The 13,004-nt window shown below is 41.9% G+C and overlaps 1 protein-coding gene across 1 annotated transcript; it reads left to right on the forward strand.

The window, feature by feature from the left end:
• Positions 1–40: 40 nt before the first annotated feature.
• On the forward strand, positions 41–10,994 carry slc35a3a (solute carrier family 35 member A3a). Its single transcript, XM_078259169.1, has 8 exons — positions 41–532; positions 678–887; positions 1,570–1,724; positions 1,867–1,989; positions 8,552–8,726; positions 9,891–10,009; positions 10,165–10,298; positions 10,434–10,994. Exons 2-8 carry the CDS (start codon positions 698–700, stop codon positions 10,522–10,524), a joined length of 987 nt encoding a protein of 328 aa, XP_078115295.1. The 5' UTR covers positions 41–532; positions 678–697; the 3' UTR covers positions 10,525–10,994.
• Positions 10,995–13,004: the final 2,010 nt, after the last annotated feature.

Here is a 13,004-nt window from a genome sequence, read left to right on the forward strand (position 1 = left end):
CAGTCCAGCAGAAGGCGCTGGGTCGCACAGGAAGCTTTGACAAAAAGACGAGGAAGAAACGTACACGGAAATCATTCAGGATTTTACCTACCATACAGTTTACATGCTTGAGATTTATTTTCATCTGCAGACTTTTTGGGTATAATTTTCTCTTTCCTCTGGCGGTTAGTTAAACCGTAATGGCACTTAACGATGGGACAGTCGGTGTGGACACCCTGATAAGATAACGTGTAGTTCTCAGCAGACGGTTGATATCCAGTGCGGGTCAATGGACGCCAGGACCTGAAGGGCTGCTGTTTTGACAGCTGGGTTGAGCCTCCAGTACCTGGTCTTTCTGCCCGACAGAGAGAGCTGCTCGAGAACAGACACGACCCGAGGTTCAAACACTAAATAGGGGGTTATTCTATGTAGAGACAAATATACGTATGTACTTACCGTGAAGTTGCTTTTAAAGCGCAATTGAAGGCACGGCAGAAAGGTGAGAGTCATTCCCAGTCAGTGTCAGCGACTTCTTCTCACCAGTGTTTGCTCTGTGAGTAAAAACCTCTTTTTGTTTCTAAAAAGTCTTCTTCCACTCCTCACTGTGGTTCTGTATTCACCTCCCAACAATACTTACATTTCGAACTACTTGGACCGTACCTTTTTTATATCGTAATTTTTACCATTTCTGTGTCCAGCTTCACACCGACTATTGGTCATGGCCTCTCCCCGGCTGAAATACCTCTCTCTGGGCGTGCTGGTGTTCCAGACCACGTCCCTGGTGCTCACCATGCGGTACTCCCGCACCCTGCAGGCCGAGGGCCCGCGGTACCTGGCCTCCTCGGCGGTGGTGGTGGCCGAGGTCATGAAGATCCTCACATGTGTATTGCTCGTCTTCAAGGAGCACAGTGAGTGCACCTGAACGCAACGCTTATCACCATAATCATTAGTAGAAAATAATGCCACAGTAGCCCATTATTTTCATTTTATTATAATAATCTAATATAGTGTTATTGATTAATTGTGAGGTCTATTAAAGGTCAGACAATTGTGAAAAAGGCCATCACAATTTCCTAGAGCCCATGATGATGATGTCTTGTAATTGATTGTTTTGTAGTATAGTAGTTTCAATAACCTGGAAATTACATCAACATTGATATAAAGCAGGAAAAAAAAACCTGGAAAAAACTCCAGTTTCAGCTGTTACCTTCTTATGTTTGTCATTTTTGATTAGTAAATGATGTAAATTATCAAATATCGGAATTGTTTTGGATTCTGTCATTACACTTAAGGAATCAAGCCCTTACTATAGTGTTAGTGTTGTTATGATAGCCAAGTTTGGTGATAAAAACAATTCTTTTCTCGATACTTTGAACGTTGAATGTAATAATCCGAAGTTGTCACGTGTTCAATGTTGTCTAAACAGAAGCAGCTGCTTAACAACTTTGCCTAAAATACAGTCTAAAAATGGCAAAATGATTTAAATCCAAAACAGTCCGATCAAAGAAATTTAAAAAGAGCTGATAGACTTAATTCCAAAATGAATTTATAAATGTCTTATGGTCTAACCTGTTTGTTTTCATTCGTTAGATTACAGCATGCGAGCTCTGAACAGCCTCCTGCGTCAGGAAATTGCCCACAAACCCATAGAAACGCTGAAGCTGGCGATTCCCTCTGGGATCTACACGCTGCAGAACAACCTGCTGTATGTCGCCTTGTCCAACCTGGACGCGGCCACCTACCAGGTACAGCAGAGGGACGGTGGGGTTTAACGGGACCGTGTGAATCTGAATGACTCACAGCATGACTCACACAGGACCTGATGTGTCTTTCTGAGACATCCTTGTCTGTGGATTATTTACAGTATACCCACTTTGTCTCCATCAGGTGACATACCAGCTGAAGATCCTGACCACGGCCCTGTTCTCGGTGTCCATGCTGGGCCGCAGGCTGGGCGTCTACCAGTGGCTCTCATTGCTGATTCTTATGGCTGGAGTGGTTCTAGTGCAGGTCCAGTACAGCTTCTTGTCTGTTTGCTACTTGTAGAAATGGCAATCACATTATTTCACCATCATCTAGAAATATGAACACAGAACATCCTCTCTGTGGTTCCTCTTGAACAGAGCCTTTTTATTCCACTAATAATCTGTGTAAAAGTCCACGTAAATATGTTGGTATGAACTAAGGCTTTTTTGCCCCAGAGTAATGATGCAGCCTTGCAATGGTTAGTGGTCCTTTTTTCACACTCTGTTTATTAATATTTTCCAAATAGAACAGATAGACAATACAATAACATTTGGTCAGTAAAATAGTAGTCTATATTGACGACGTTTCATTTCAGGGATCGTTCAGGTGCCGGCGGAGGATCCGGCGGATGTCCCTCATTTTTCGGCCGGATCTTCCGCTTTCTTTGGGTTGGCGTCCTAAACTTTGGTGGATTCATGAGGACTATGGTTAACTGCTCCTCAGATCTCTGCAGAGTAAATCCAGACAGCTAGCTGGTAGTGATGTTACGTTCTGTGCCGAGGCTTCGAAGCGTGTGTCGGGAAATCCCGGAATTTTTCCGAGAAGCGCATACCGAGGCTTGTATCGTTTTTAGACAAATGACGTCATTGATGACATCCAAAGTGACTGGTTTATGAAGTGGTTCGGATCTACGCGGTTTTATTATACATCTATGATCTACACACGCACTCAGCCCAGTTAAACCATTGCCACATACCAGTTTTAGAATAGCCTACTAAAATTTCCCCTCCTGCTATTATATTATGCCCAAAAGGATTGATTTACACAGAAAATACACACTATATTGATATAAATGGATTACGTGGAAATTGATTTTTTTGTAAGTCTTTACTGGTGCAAAATTCAGTCAAAAACCATCTGATACAGTGTATCACAGATCACTAGACCATCTGTAATAGATCTGCCTGTTTTACACTCTTTGACCAACAGCTGGTATTGTGAGCAAATGAAGCCTCGAGAAATGAACCCTTTTGCGAACCACGTTGCTGGAAAGCTTCAGCACTTCATGAGGTTTCATCTCACCATAACAACTAGGTAGACTATCTGTCCAATCTGAGTTTTCTGTTGCACGACTAAAACAACTTTCAAACGAGCACGTTCCACCAAAACAAGATATTTTCCCGAGGCTATTTTGCAGTGGCACCGTTGCTCCGTCTGGCTTAGCGCTGCCCAAGACGATTGTGATTAGTTTAAAGAAATGCCAATAAACCAGAGCACGTTTTTCTCCCATCCCAGAATGCTGTGCGGATTAGCGAGACCCTCCTCCGCAGCGCTGTGGAAGAAGGTCTGGCAATGCGAGACTAGTAAAATAGTAATAGAGCAAAGATAAAAAATAGTACAAAACCAAGACAGGACAAATACTACAAACCAAAAACAGTACCCAGACCAAGTCTAAGGACATAAAATGAATTAGTAATAAAATGTAAAAATATATGTATTATGATAATAATAACATCAAATACAAAAAACTAAAATAGTTATTTGTGGGTTCGCTGCCTGCCACTAAAATGTTGCTAAAATACCTGGTCACTTATTCAGGGACATCTGGTTAGTTCAGCTCTAGTATATTCTCAAGGGGTAAAGGGGTTCATCATGCCAAATGTTCTCTAGTTTGACAAAATTAAGGACTTCTCTTTTCCATAGGCTATGCTAAGGAGGTATTGGAGATTTCCACTTGAGCGTCTGGCTAATAGGGTAACAAAGGCTGCCTCTAAGGAAGAGAGTGCTACTGTGGGTGGGGTTACACCGAACAATGCAATCATAGCATAAGGATCAGTGGGTTTTCCAGTAACTTTCGACAATGATCTAAAGATTTCCCCCCATAAGGAATGTAAAGTGGGGCAAGACCAGAACATGTGTACATGCCTCGCCGGTGCTTAGCAACCCCTGTCGCATGGTGGGTCCACATCTTTATAGATTTTAGAGAGCCTAACCTTCGTGAGGTGAGTGCGGTACAGTTTTGCATTGGATCAATCCATGTTTTGCACATCTAGTTGATTTGTGCAATCTATCAAGGGCAACCTCCCCAGAGGTATTTAGAAATGTCCACTCCCAGATCCGTTTCCCAAAGTGCTTTAAAGGAGTGTAAGGAAACTAGACATAGGGAGTGAATCTGAGCAAAGAGATGACATCTTTCCTTTCAGAACAGCATGGCTTGAGGGATGTGTCAAATGGTGAATCAATGGCTAGTTTAGGAAGTCTATGGTTAGTGGTCTTTGAGATTATGGGGGGCAGGCTAACAAATCTCTGCTGGAGCTGAAAATAAGATTTAAGCTACGCGTCCTCTAAAAGAGCTACAACTATTCCTTCAATGTATGCAGTCTTTATCCACACGTCACGTCCAAGATCGCCAAACATTCTCTAGTTCCAGCCTTTCAAATGTGAGGATACTGTATGCTGGTCATTGTATTTGGGTTTTGCACTGTTGGTGGAATAAAGCGAAACATTGGCATTGGAAACATGGGCTCTAGGTAGTTGCTTTGGATATTTTGTCACCATTTTTAGACTCTTGTAAACTTTGGACTAGCCACTAGTTAAGTAGGTTCAGTATCTGGCCTAATCTCACCACATGTAGAATTCTCAGCATGTTTCCTCTACCTCTTTGCCTTCAGGTTGCTTTTATGTCTGTACAGAATCATACCAAAAGACTTTAGAAAATCCATCTCGTTAGTGCTTTTAAATTTAAGAAGAAAGAAAATGTGGCCAATTCTGTAGGTGTCACTTTGTTTAATTAAGCATTTACTCAGTTGCGTATTGCGTTTTTTTCTGTATTAATTGTGTGATCTTACATTTTTTTTCCCAGTGTTTAGATAAAGAAAAGAATCTCAGTGGGAGTTATGTGGATTTATATAAAGGTTAGATAAATAAAACAGAAATAATGAGGCCTGAACTGAACAAATGAATAAATATTGGCCACCAGTGGTTACGAGGGATGTGCTGATGAATGATGAAGTGTCAGGAAAGGAAAGACTGTTGTGATATCACCTCCTCCTCCTCCTCCTTGGCAAAACAAAGACAATGCCAGTCAATTAGTATTTCTCCGGATGTGATCTTAATGCTGGCTGAGCACTCAGACAGAAGCACAACGGAGAAGGAGGAGATGAAGATACACCTTAAAAAATCTACAGGATCAGACAGGTCGAAACAACATTAACTGCGGAGATGTTGACAGTGACTTATGAAAGATGCCTCCCGAAGGCTCAAACAACAGATGATCACATCACACAGCCTGTTTGCAGTCTGTATCACTGCACACAAATAAATGACTGCATGCTAAGAAATAATTGGCCGGTTTTGAATGAATGCAACTTGTTAGTTTCACTGTTCATTTAAAAGGTTTATGCTGTTAGTTCTCACTCAGCAGGGTTTGTTTTGGCGCGTGGAGGAGGTAGAGAGGTGGCAGGCAAACCGCATCTTTTTCCAAGAATTGTTTAACTTATTGAAATGATCTTGAACAAAGAGTGACTGACTCGTTTTGATATTTTGTGGTTTCATCCAAAGAAAAAGTGCAGTAGCTCCAATACTTTTCTTACTTTGCACAACCAAAGATCATGTCTTTTTTTTTTTTTTTTTGCATTACCCATTTTCCTGCTTACTGCAGCACATAACACAGGAACTCGCACTCTGCAGCATTTTTACAACTTGGCAAAGCTGTGAAGATGCCTTTGTATGAATTTCAGGTACCCAGCATCTGGCTTCAGAAAGCATGTAATTGTTAACCATTAGAGAGAGTTCAGACCTTACGAAGTTTAATTGACATATGGATATTTATTTATTGGATACACAATGTTGTATGATAGGAACTGCTTTTCTTTTTCTTCTTTGTTTAAGATTATTTTTTTGGACATTTTCAGCCTTTATTTTTGACAGGACAGCTGAAGACATGAAAGGGGAGAGAGAGGGGAATGACATGCCGCAAAGGGCCGTAGGTCGGAGTCAAACCCTGGCCCACTGCATCGAGGAGTAAACCTCTATATATGGGCGCCCGCTCTACCAACTGAGCTATCCAAGCACCCAGGAACTGCTTTTCTGGACAGAACCACACACTGGTTGTACATAGTGCTGTTTCCTTTTGCAGAACTTAAACCTACGTAAGCGTAGAATCTGCCATTCAGAATCATTCAGAATACATACGAGCGACTCGCTCGAATGACGGCCGCCATGTTGCGCCTCCATCTTTAAAATACATTAGCCAAAGAGGGACATACCTCCGCCTTTTGCCCTCTTACACCTATTGGCACCGTGACGAATGCAAGGGGGAGATTAATTCAATTCAATTTTATTTATAGTGTCAAATCATAACAGGAATTATCTCAGGACACTTTACAGATAGAGTAGGTCTAGACCACACTATAATTTACAAGGACCCAACAATTCCAGTGATTCCCCCAAGAGCATGCATGAGACAGTGGCAAGGAAAAACTCCCTTTTAGGAAGAAACCTCGGACAGACCCAGGCTCTTGGTAGGCGGTGTCTGACGGTGCCGGTTGGGGGTATGATGAACAATGGCAATAATAGTCACAATAAAGATATTGTAATAGTTATAATAGTTCATGGTGTTGTAGAGCACAGCAGGGCGTAACAGGGCGTGGCAGGGCGTTTGCTGGACATAGCAAGTCGAAGCCGGGCATTGCAGTGCGTAACAGGGTGTAATAGGGCACAGCAGGGCTTAGGGCAGGACCATGGCGACAGCTGCCACCATGATGTAGGTGCCATCATGATCCAAGATGATGATGCTGGGCGGAAAAAGAACATAAGGACTCCGGGGAATAAGCTCCCCGGAGCTTTGTTAGTAACAAGCATTTCTGTGACACGAATACACACAGATGGAAAGAGAGAGGAGAGAGAAGCTCAGTGTGTCCAAGGAGGTACCCCGGTAGTCTAGAACTATAACCGCATAACTAAGAGCTGCAGAGAAGGCGAGATAGGGAGGCTGTGTTCTGTGATTGTGGCTACACACCTTCCCCCGCCGGTCTAGGCTAACGCTGCAACTCATTACTCCCTAAGTATATGTAAGCTTTCTATGGGGAGAAGCAGAGATAGGGTGGGGGTGTGCCATGACTGTGGCTACACACCCACCCCTGCCGGTCTAGGCGAACGCTGCAACTCCTCACTCCCTAACTATAAGCTTTATCGAAGAGGAGAGTTTTAAGGTTACTCTTAAAGATGGTGACGGTGTCTGCCTCCCGAACCCAGACTGGGAGCTGGTTCCACAGAAGAGGAGCCTGATAGCTAAATGCTCTGGCTCCCATTCTACTTTTGGAGACTCTAGGAACCACAAGTAACTCTGCATTCTGGGAGCGCAGTGCTCTAGTGGGACAGTAAGGTACTATGAGCTCTTCAAGATATGATGGTGCTTGACCATTTAGAGCTTTGTAGGTCAGGAGAAGGATTTTAAATTCAATCCTGGATTTTACAGGAAGCCAATGCAGAGAAGCTAATATAGGAGAAATATGATCTCTTTTCTTAGTTCTTGTCAGAACACACGCTGCAGCATTCTGTATCAACTGGAGAGTCCTAAGAGTTTTATTTGAGCATCCTGATAATAGGGAATTACAATAGTCCAGCCTGGAAGTAACAAATGCATGGACTAGTTTTTCAGCATCGTTTTGAGACAGGATGTTCCTAATTTTGGCAATGTTACGAAGGAGAAAAAAGGCTGTTCTAGAGGTTTGTTAAAAAAAATAACTCCTAGATTTCTGACAGTAGTGCTGGAGGCCATGGCAATGCCATCTAGAGTAATTATATCTTGGGATAATGATGTTGAGTTTAACATCAGGAAATTGTAGGTCATCCATGATTTGATATCTCTAATGCATACTTGAAGTTTAGCTAACTGACTGGTTTCGTCTGGCTTGATTGATAAGTATAATTGGGTGTCATCCGCATAACAGTGAAAGTTAATTGAGTGTTTCCTAATAATATTGCCTAGAGGAAGCATATACAAGGAGAAAAGAATTGGTCCAAGCACTGACCCTTGAGGAACGCCATGGCTAACTTTAGCGTACTTGGAGGATTTATCGTTGATATTCACATGAAGATTACTCGCCAGGGAAGCGAAAAAGAGAATTAAAACGACAAAGCAAAGCAACAAGACCAAAGTTAATATTGGAGTGGCTAGAACAGCTGCGTGTAAACAATGGAAAGAGCTAATTTCGGGTTCGGCCACCGTAGGAGGAAAGGCTAAAAAACAATTTCACTGCTAGATGGGAGAAATTCTTACACAATGTAGCTTTAAAGAAATAGTTCGACATTTTCGGAAATATGCTTAGTCACGTTCTTGCCGAGAACTAAATAAGAAAATTGATACCACTCTCATATCTGTCCTTTAAATTTTAAGCTAGTCGAAGGTTAGCGTAGCTGAGTCAAACAATCAATTTTTTCTTTATTCCCACGTTGCATAATATTTTTCTGCTGAGGACAACCACTAGTAAATGCCAAGTAAAAGCTTGTAAATTGACCATTTATTCGTCAATTGTCGTTTCCAATGTCAAGATTGAGCTTTCTAGCTCAAGGTTTTTGATAAGTGTTTCTCTTGTGTTTGCAGTGGCCCTCTGAGTCTGCAGCGGCCCCTGAGCAGAAGGCACTCTCTGCAGGCTCCCAGTTTGTCGGTGTGACAGCAGTTCTGGTGGCGTGCTTCTCCAGTGGGTTCGCCGGTGTCTACTTTGAGAAAATCCTAAAGGAGAGCAAACAGAGCGTCTGGGTCCGTAACATTCAGCTAGGTCAGTATTCATCAATCAGTTGAATCAGTCCAGGCCAGTATACCAGCTATTCTTACACATGAAATTTAAGTTTATGACATTTAATCAATGCATGTCGATCAACAGCGATGTTGTGAGATGTTTGAAAAAACAAAAATCGCTACCTCCATGTTTCTGAAGCGAGCTCTTGTGTGTGCAGTTTCCTTTCTTCCCTGTGCAGAGAGCAAGCTGTGATTTTTACCTCCGATATGTTTCTGTTAAGATGAATGTTCCTGTCTAGTTTATTTTTACCCTGGAGCGTGTGAGGCATGTGTTAAGTCTCCTGCGATTCCTGGTGTGAGCTTGGAGTTTTTCACCTGCATTAAATGTTGGCGCCTAGATCTGCAACAAAAGCAGTAAAGAAAATGCTGTGTATTTTTTGTTGTTGTTGTAAACTGTATTTTATAACTTTGGGCTTTCGGCCGTTGAGCTGACAAAACAAGCAATTTAAAGTCACCTCAGATGTAATTGGCATTTTTCACAACAATTGAAATAAGTACAAACGTAATTGACACATTAATGGAAAAGGAAAATACTTGTTAGTTACAGCCTTATTAGGAAAGTAGGGGAGCAAAGCAATGTAGTTGGAGTACATGCTGTGGCAAGATATTAAAGGAGTAGTTCGATATTTTTTGGAATTATGCTTATTTGCTGTCTTGCCGAGCGTTAGATGAGAAGATTGATACCTCTCTCATGTTTGTCCACTAGATCTGAAGCTAGAGCCAGGAGAGGGTTAACGCTAGCTTAGCTTACTTTAACGTAAAGATTGAAAACGGGGAAACGGCTAGCCTGGCTCTGTTGTAAGAAAATAAAAACCGACTTCAAGCACCTTTTTTTTTTTTTTTAAAGCTCACTAATTAACACTTTATGTCTCGTTTGTTTAATCTGTACAAAAACCGAGGTGTAAATCATTATGTGCCAGACTATTTCTATTTCTGGCACAGGGACTGAAGCATTAACTAAGACACTCTAAACCAAAAATTTGCCTTGCGTTCTGTCTGAACACACAGTTGTCTTGGTACCATATGATTATTTCTCTTTAACTGAATTGTTATGGGGTTTTTTTGGTCAGACTTTGGGATGAAATCTGTGGACAGATCTTGTGTGTGTGTGTGTGTGTGTGTGTGTGTGTGTGTGTGTTTCCAGGGATGTTTGGCCTGGTGTTTGGCCTATTTGGGATGCTGAGCTACGATGGAGAGAGGGTGAGGGAGTCGGGAATGTTCCAGGGGTACAGCACCGTCACCTGGACTGTCGTAGCGCTGCAGGTAACGCTCACTTCACTGCTAGTGATTCAATATGTATATAATATCACCAAGCCTCTGAGGGTATCAGACTCTTTATTTCATGGATCAGACTCCCTGTCGGCCCATTAAGGTCATGCCTTTGTCCATCTGTGTCTGTGTGTTTGTTGTTTCTCCAGGCGCTGGGGGGTCTGGTCATAGCAGCGGTCATCAAGTACGCAGACAACATCCTGAAGGGCTTTGCTACATCGCTCTCCATCATCCTGTCAACTCTTATATCGTACTTCTGGCTACAGGACTTCGACCCCACTAGGTAGAGGAAGCAGTCACTACCTCTCCCTCTGTCTCTCTCGCCTGTATTTATTTTTTATTTTTTTTGTGTGTCTTACTTTTTTTTCTCATAATCCCAATTTCTCGAGCTGACGGTGCTGTCTGCTGTCGTCCACAGTGTGTTCTTCATGGGGGCTGTTTTGGTCATCGCAGCCACTTTCCTCTACGGCTACGAATGCAAGCCGTCCCCCAACCCCAGCAGGGCATAGGACACTCACGGCTGACACTACAGCAGCTGTAGGAGGTCCTGTTGTAGCGTCAAGACATGGAGTTGAAAAGAGGACAGAGAGCTGGGAAAAAAGAAAAGAAAAGAGGGGCAAAGGTCTTAATCGTATATTGTAAAGAGACAGAGCAGAGAAGGAGGAGAGAAGGTAAGCAGGTTGGGAACGGATGACAAGAAGGTGAAAAAACAAAAAGCAAGCACGCATCAACGCTGTCATGGGTCTCACACACCAAAAGTGCCTCAGCTGAAGAAGGGTAACCAATGAGAAAAGAAAACTCTGTCGAAACAGGATTGTATGTTTTTCTTTGTTCCTATAATTACCGCTATAGAGAGGATCCTGGCTGCCACACCTCCGGATCTGGACCGACTAATTGTGTTCATAAGAAACCTGTTTGACTGCCAGTCACTGTTACTGCCACATCAGTCACGCCAACACAATAAAGAATTACAGAGGCAGGCAGAAGTTTCTAATTCTTCAAAACCACTTTTTTTTAGATGTAGTGCAACTTTAGCTCAAATTATTGACTTGTTCACTTTAGAGTTGCAGTATTTAAGGCTCCGACCGTTTTTCTTGTCCCATTTTGAGCTCTGAAAGCACATTTATGTGCCTAATGAGCCTTTTTCCAGCCATTGTTTACACCAAAGCTCTGTACAATACCGCAAGCTCTCACAGTCAAATGGTTTAGGAGGGTGCCTGGGAGACATAACTCTGCATAACACTCAATGCACCAAGAGCCTTTAGACTATGGTAGTTACAGTGACAATAACTAGTATTGTTTGCAAAATGGTTTCCATGTTACGTTTTGTCCAGCTATTTTTGGAAACGTTTTTTGTTGCCAGGCAACATATAGTCATTGGGATGTCGTTGATAACTAGTGACATCATTACTGTATGACTGGTGTGTGGTGGGGTTGAATGTGTTTTACAGTAATCTGGGTGTATGATTAAATGCTACAGTAATAAACTAAACGGACACTTGAGACACGCTGTTCTAGGCTGTAACTGTGGTAATGATGATTTGAAGATATTGATTCTTGAAGGGAGTTTGATTATGTGGTGAGGAGTATTTTGTACAATTTTGAATTATGTTAACCTTGAATAATAGCACCATTTAAATTGTAATCTATAAATCTAATCGAATTGTCTGTTTAACGTATCTATTAATTGGTTAGGCTTCCACGTGACTTTTCAAAGCCACTGAATATAAACATCCAGCTCCTTACGTCCTGTGCTCGTGTAACAATACCCACTGTTGCTTTTGTGGCAAAGTGATCAAAAATGGCTGAATGTGGCCCAGCTAAGTCTGAACGTACTGAATGAGACTGATCACATTAGACATGCGTGAGGCATTATTTACATCAGTGGTTCTCAACCTTTTCGAGTCGCGACCCCCCCAAAATAATGAGGTTGGTGTTTGCGCCTCCCCCCCTCGACAACAAGCGAAAGAGAGCTGCAAACTGGTATCTACATGCCTCCCCCTGCTGATTTTGAGTGATTTTTGTGAATGCTCTGATTAATGCATGTAAACAAATAATGCTTTGCTTTACAGTTTAGTTTTAGCAGCTAGCCCCTAGCCTTGTCCAATGTGATCCAGGCTCTGTGGATTTATTATGCATTTGTCCTTTTTTTTCCTCTCCCCCTGCCCTGTCTTCAGACCTGTTTCTGTGTTCCAGGAACTCCTGATTTACAGCTCTGAATATAACACATTAAATGTGCCAAACTCACACAGTAATGTAAAAACCATTCCCCCGTCTAGAATATGTTATTTCATTTTTTTTCTCCCCAACCATCTGGGGACCCCCAGAAATGATCTTGTTACCCCCCCTTGGGGGTCCCGACCCCCAGGTTGAGAACCACTCATTTACATCACAATTTGACTGGTGTTTTTCTTCTGGAATGTGTCTTGGGATAAAGCGGGTATAATTAATAACTTTTATTATTTTAATTATCAATATGTGAATCTTTTATAAAAGAAAAATGTTTCCTTTATATTTTCTGAATGTGTTATTGTGTTGAATTCCTCGTGTATCTCCCCTAAAGATCTTTTCTACACTAAAAAGCACACATTTTTTAACAGCAGCAGTAGCAACAAATCAAAAGTAATACGACATTCTTTACAAATTATCATGGAGCCATTTTAGCAGCTTGTCATTTATTCCACTCCCCAGCCAATCAGTCTGATTTAATTTTTTGCACAACTACCTTGTCTAATTTAATACTTGGCATGTTGCTTTAGAACTGCAAACTACATGACATGAATACATTCACACTTTGATATTTTTGGCATTTGTTTTAATGCGTTTAAAAACACTGCATGCAAAAGCCAGACAGTCAGAGAGAAAGGACTGTAACATGGCAGAGGGCCATGTCCTTCATATTATAACACTGTAAAACACCTTTACCCAGCCATTTTCAAAACCAATAACAAACCAATCAATCAGCAGAACAAGTCGAAACTAACGTGTT

Source organism: Sander vitreus, chromosome 9 (assembly GCF_031162955.1).
Source record: "Sander vitreus isolate 19-12246 chromosome 9, sanVit1, whole genome shotgun sequence".
Lineage (NCBI taxonomy): Eukaryota > Metazoa > Chordata > Actinopteri > Perciformes > Percidae > Sander > Sander vitreus.

Excerpts from the sequence above, each read along its gene's own strand:
- slc35a3a (XM_078259169.1), top strand. The coding sequence starts at position 698 with ATGGCCTCTCCCCGGCTGAAATACCTCTCTCTGGGCGTGCTGGTGTTC. Across the intron at positions 888-1,569 it reads GCTCGTCTTCAAGGAGCACA|ATTACAGCATGCGAGCTCTG; the intron begins GTGAGTGCACCT and ends TTCATTCGTTAG. Across the intron at positions 1,725-1,866 it reads TGGACGCGGCCACCTACCAG|GTGACATACCAGCTGAAGAT; the intron begins GTACAGCAGAGG and ends TGTCTCCATCAG.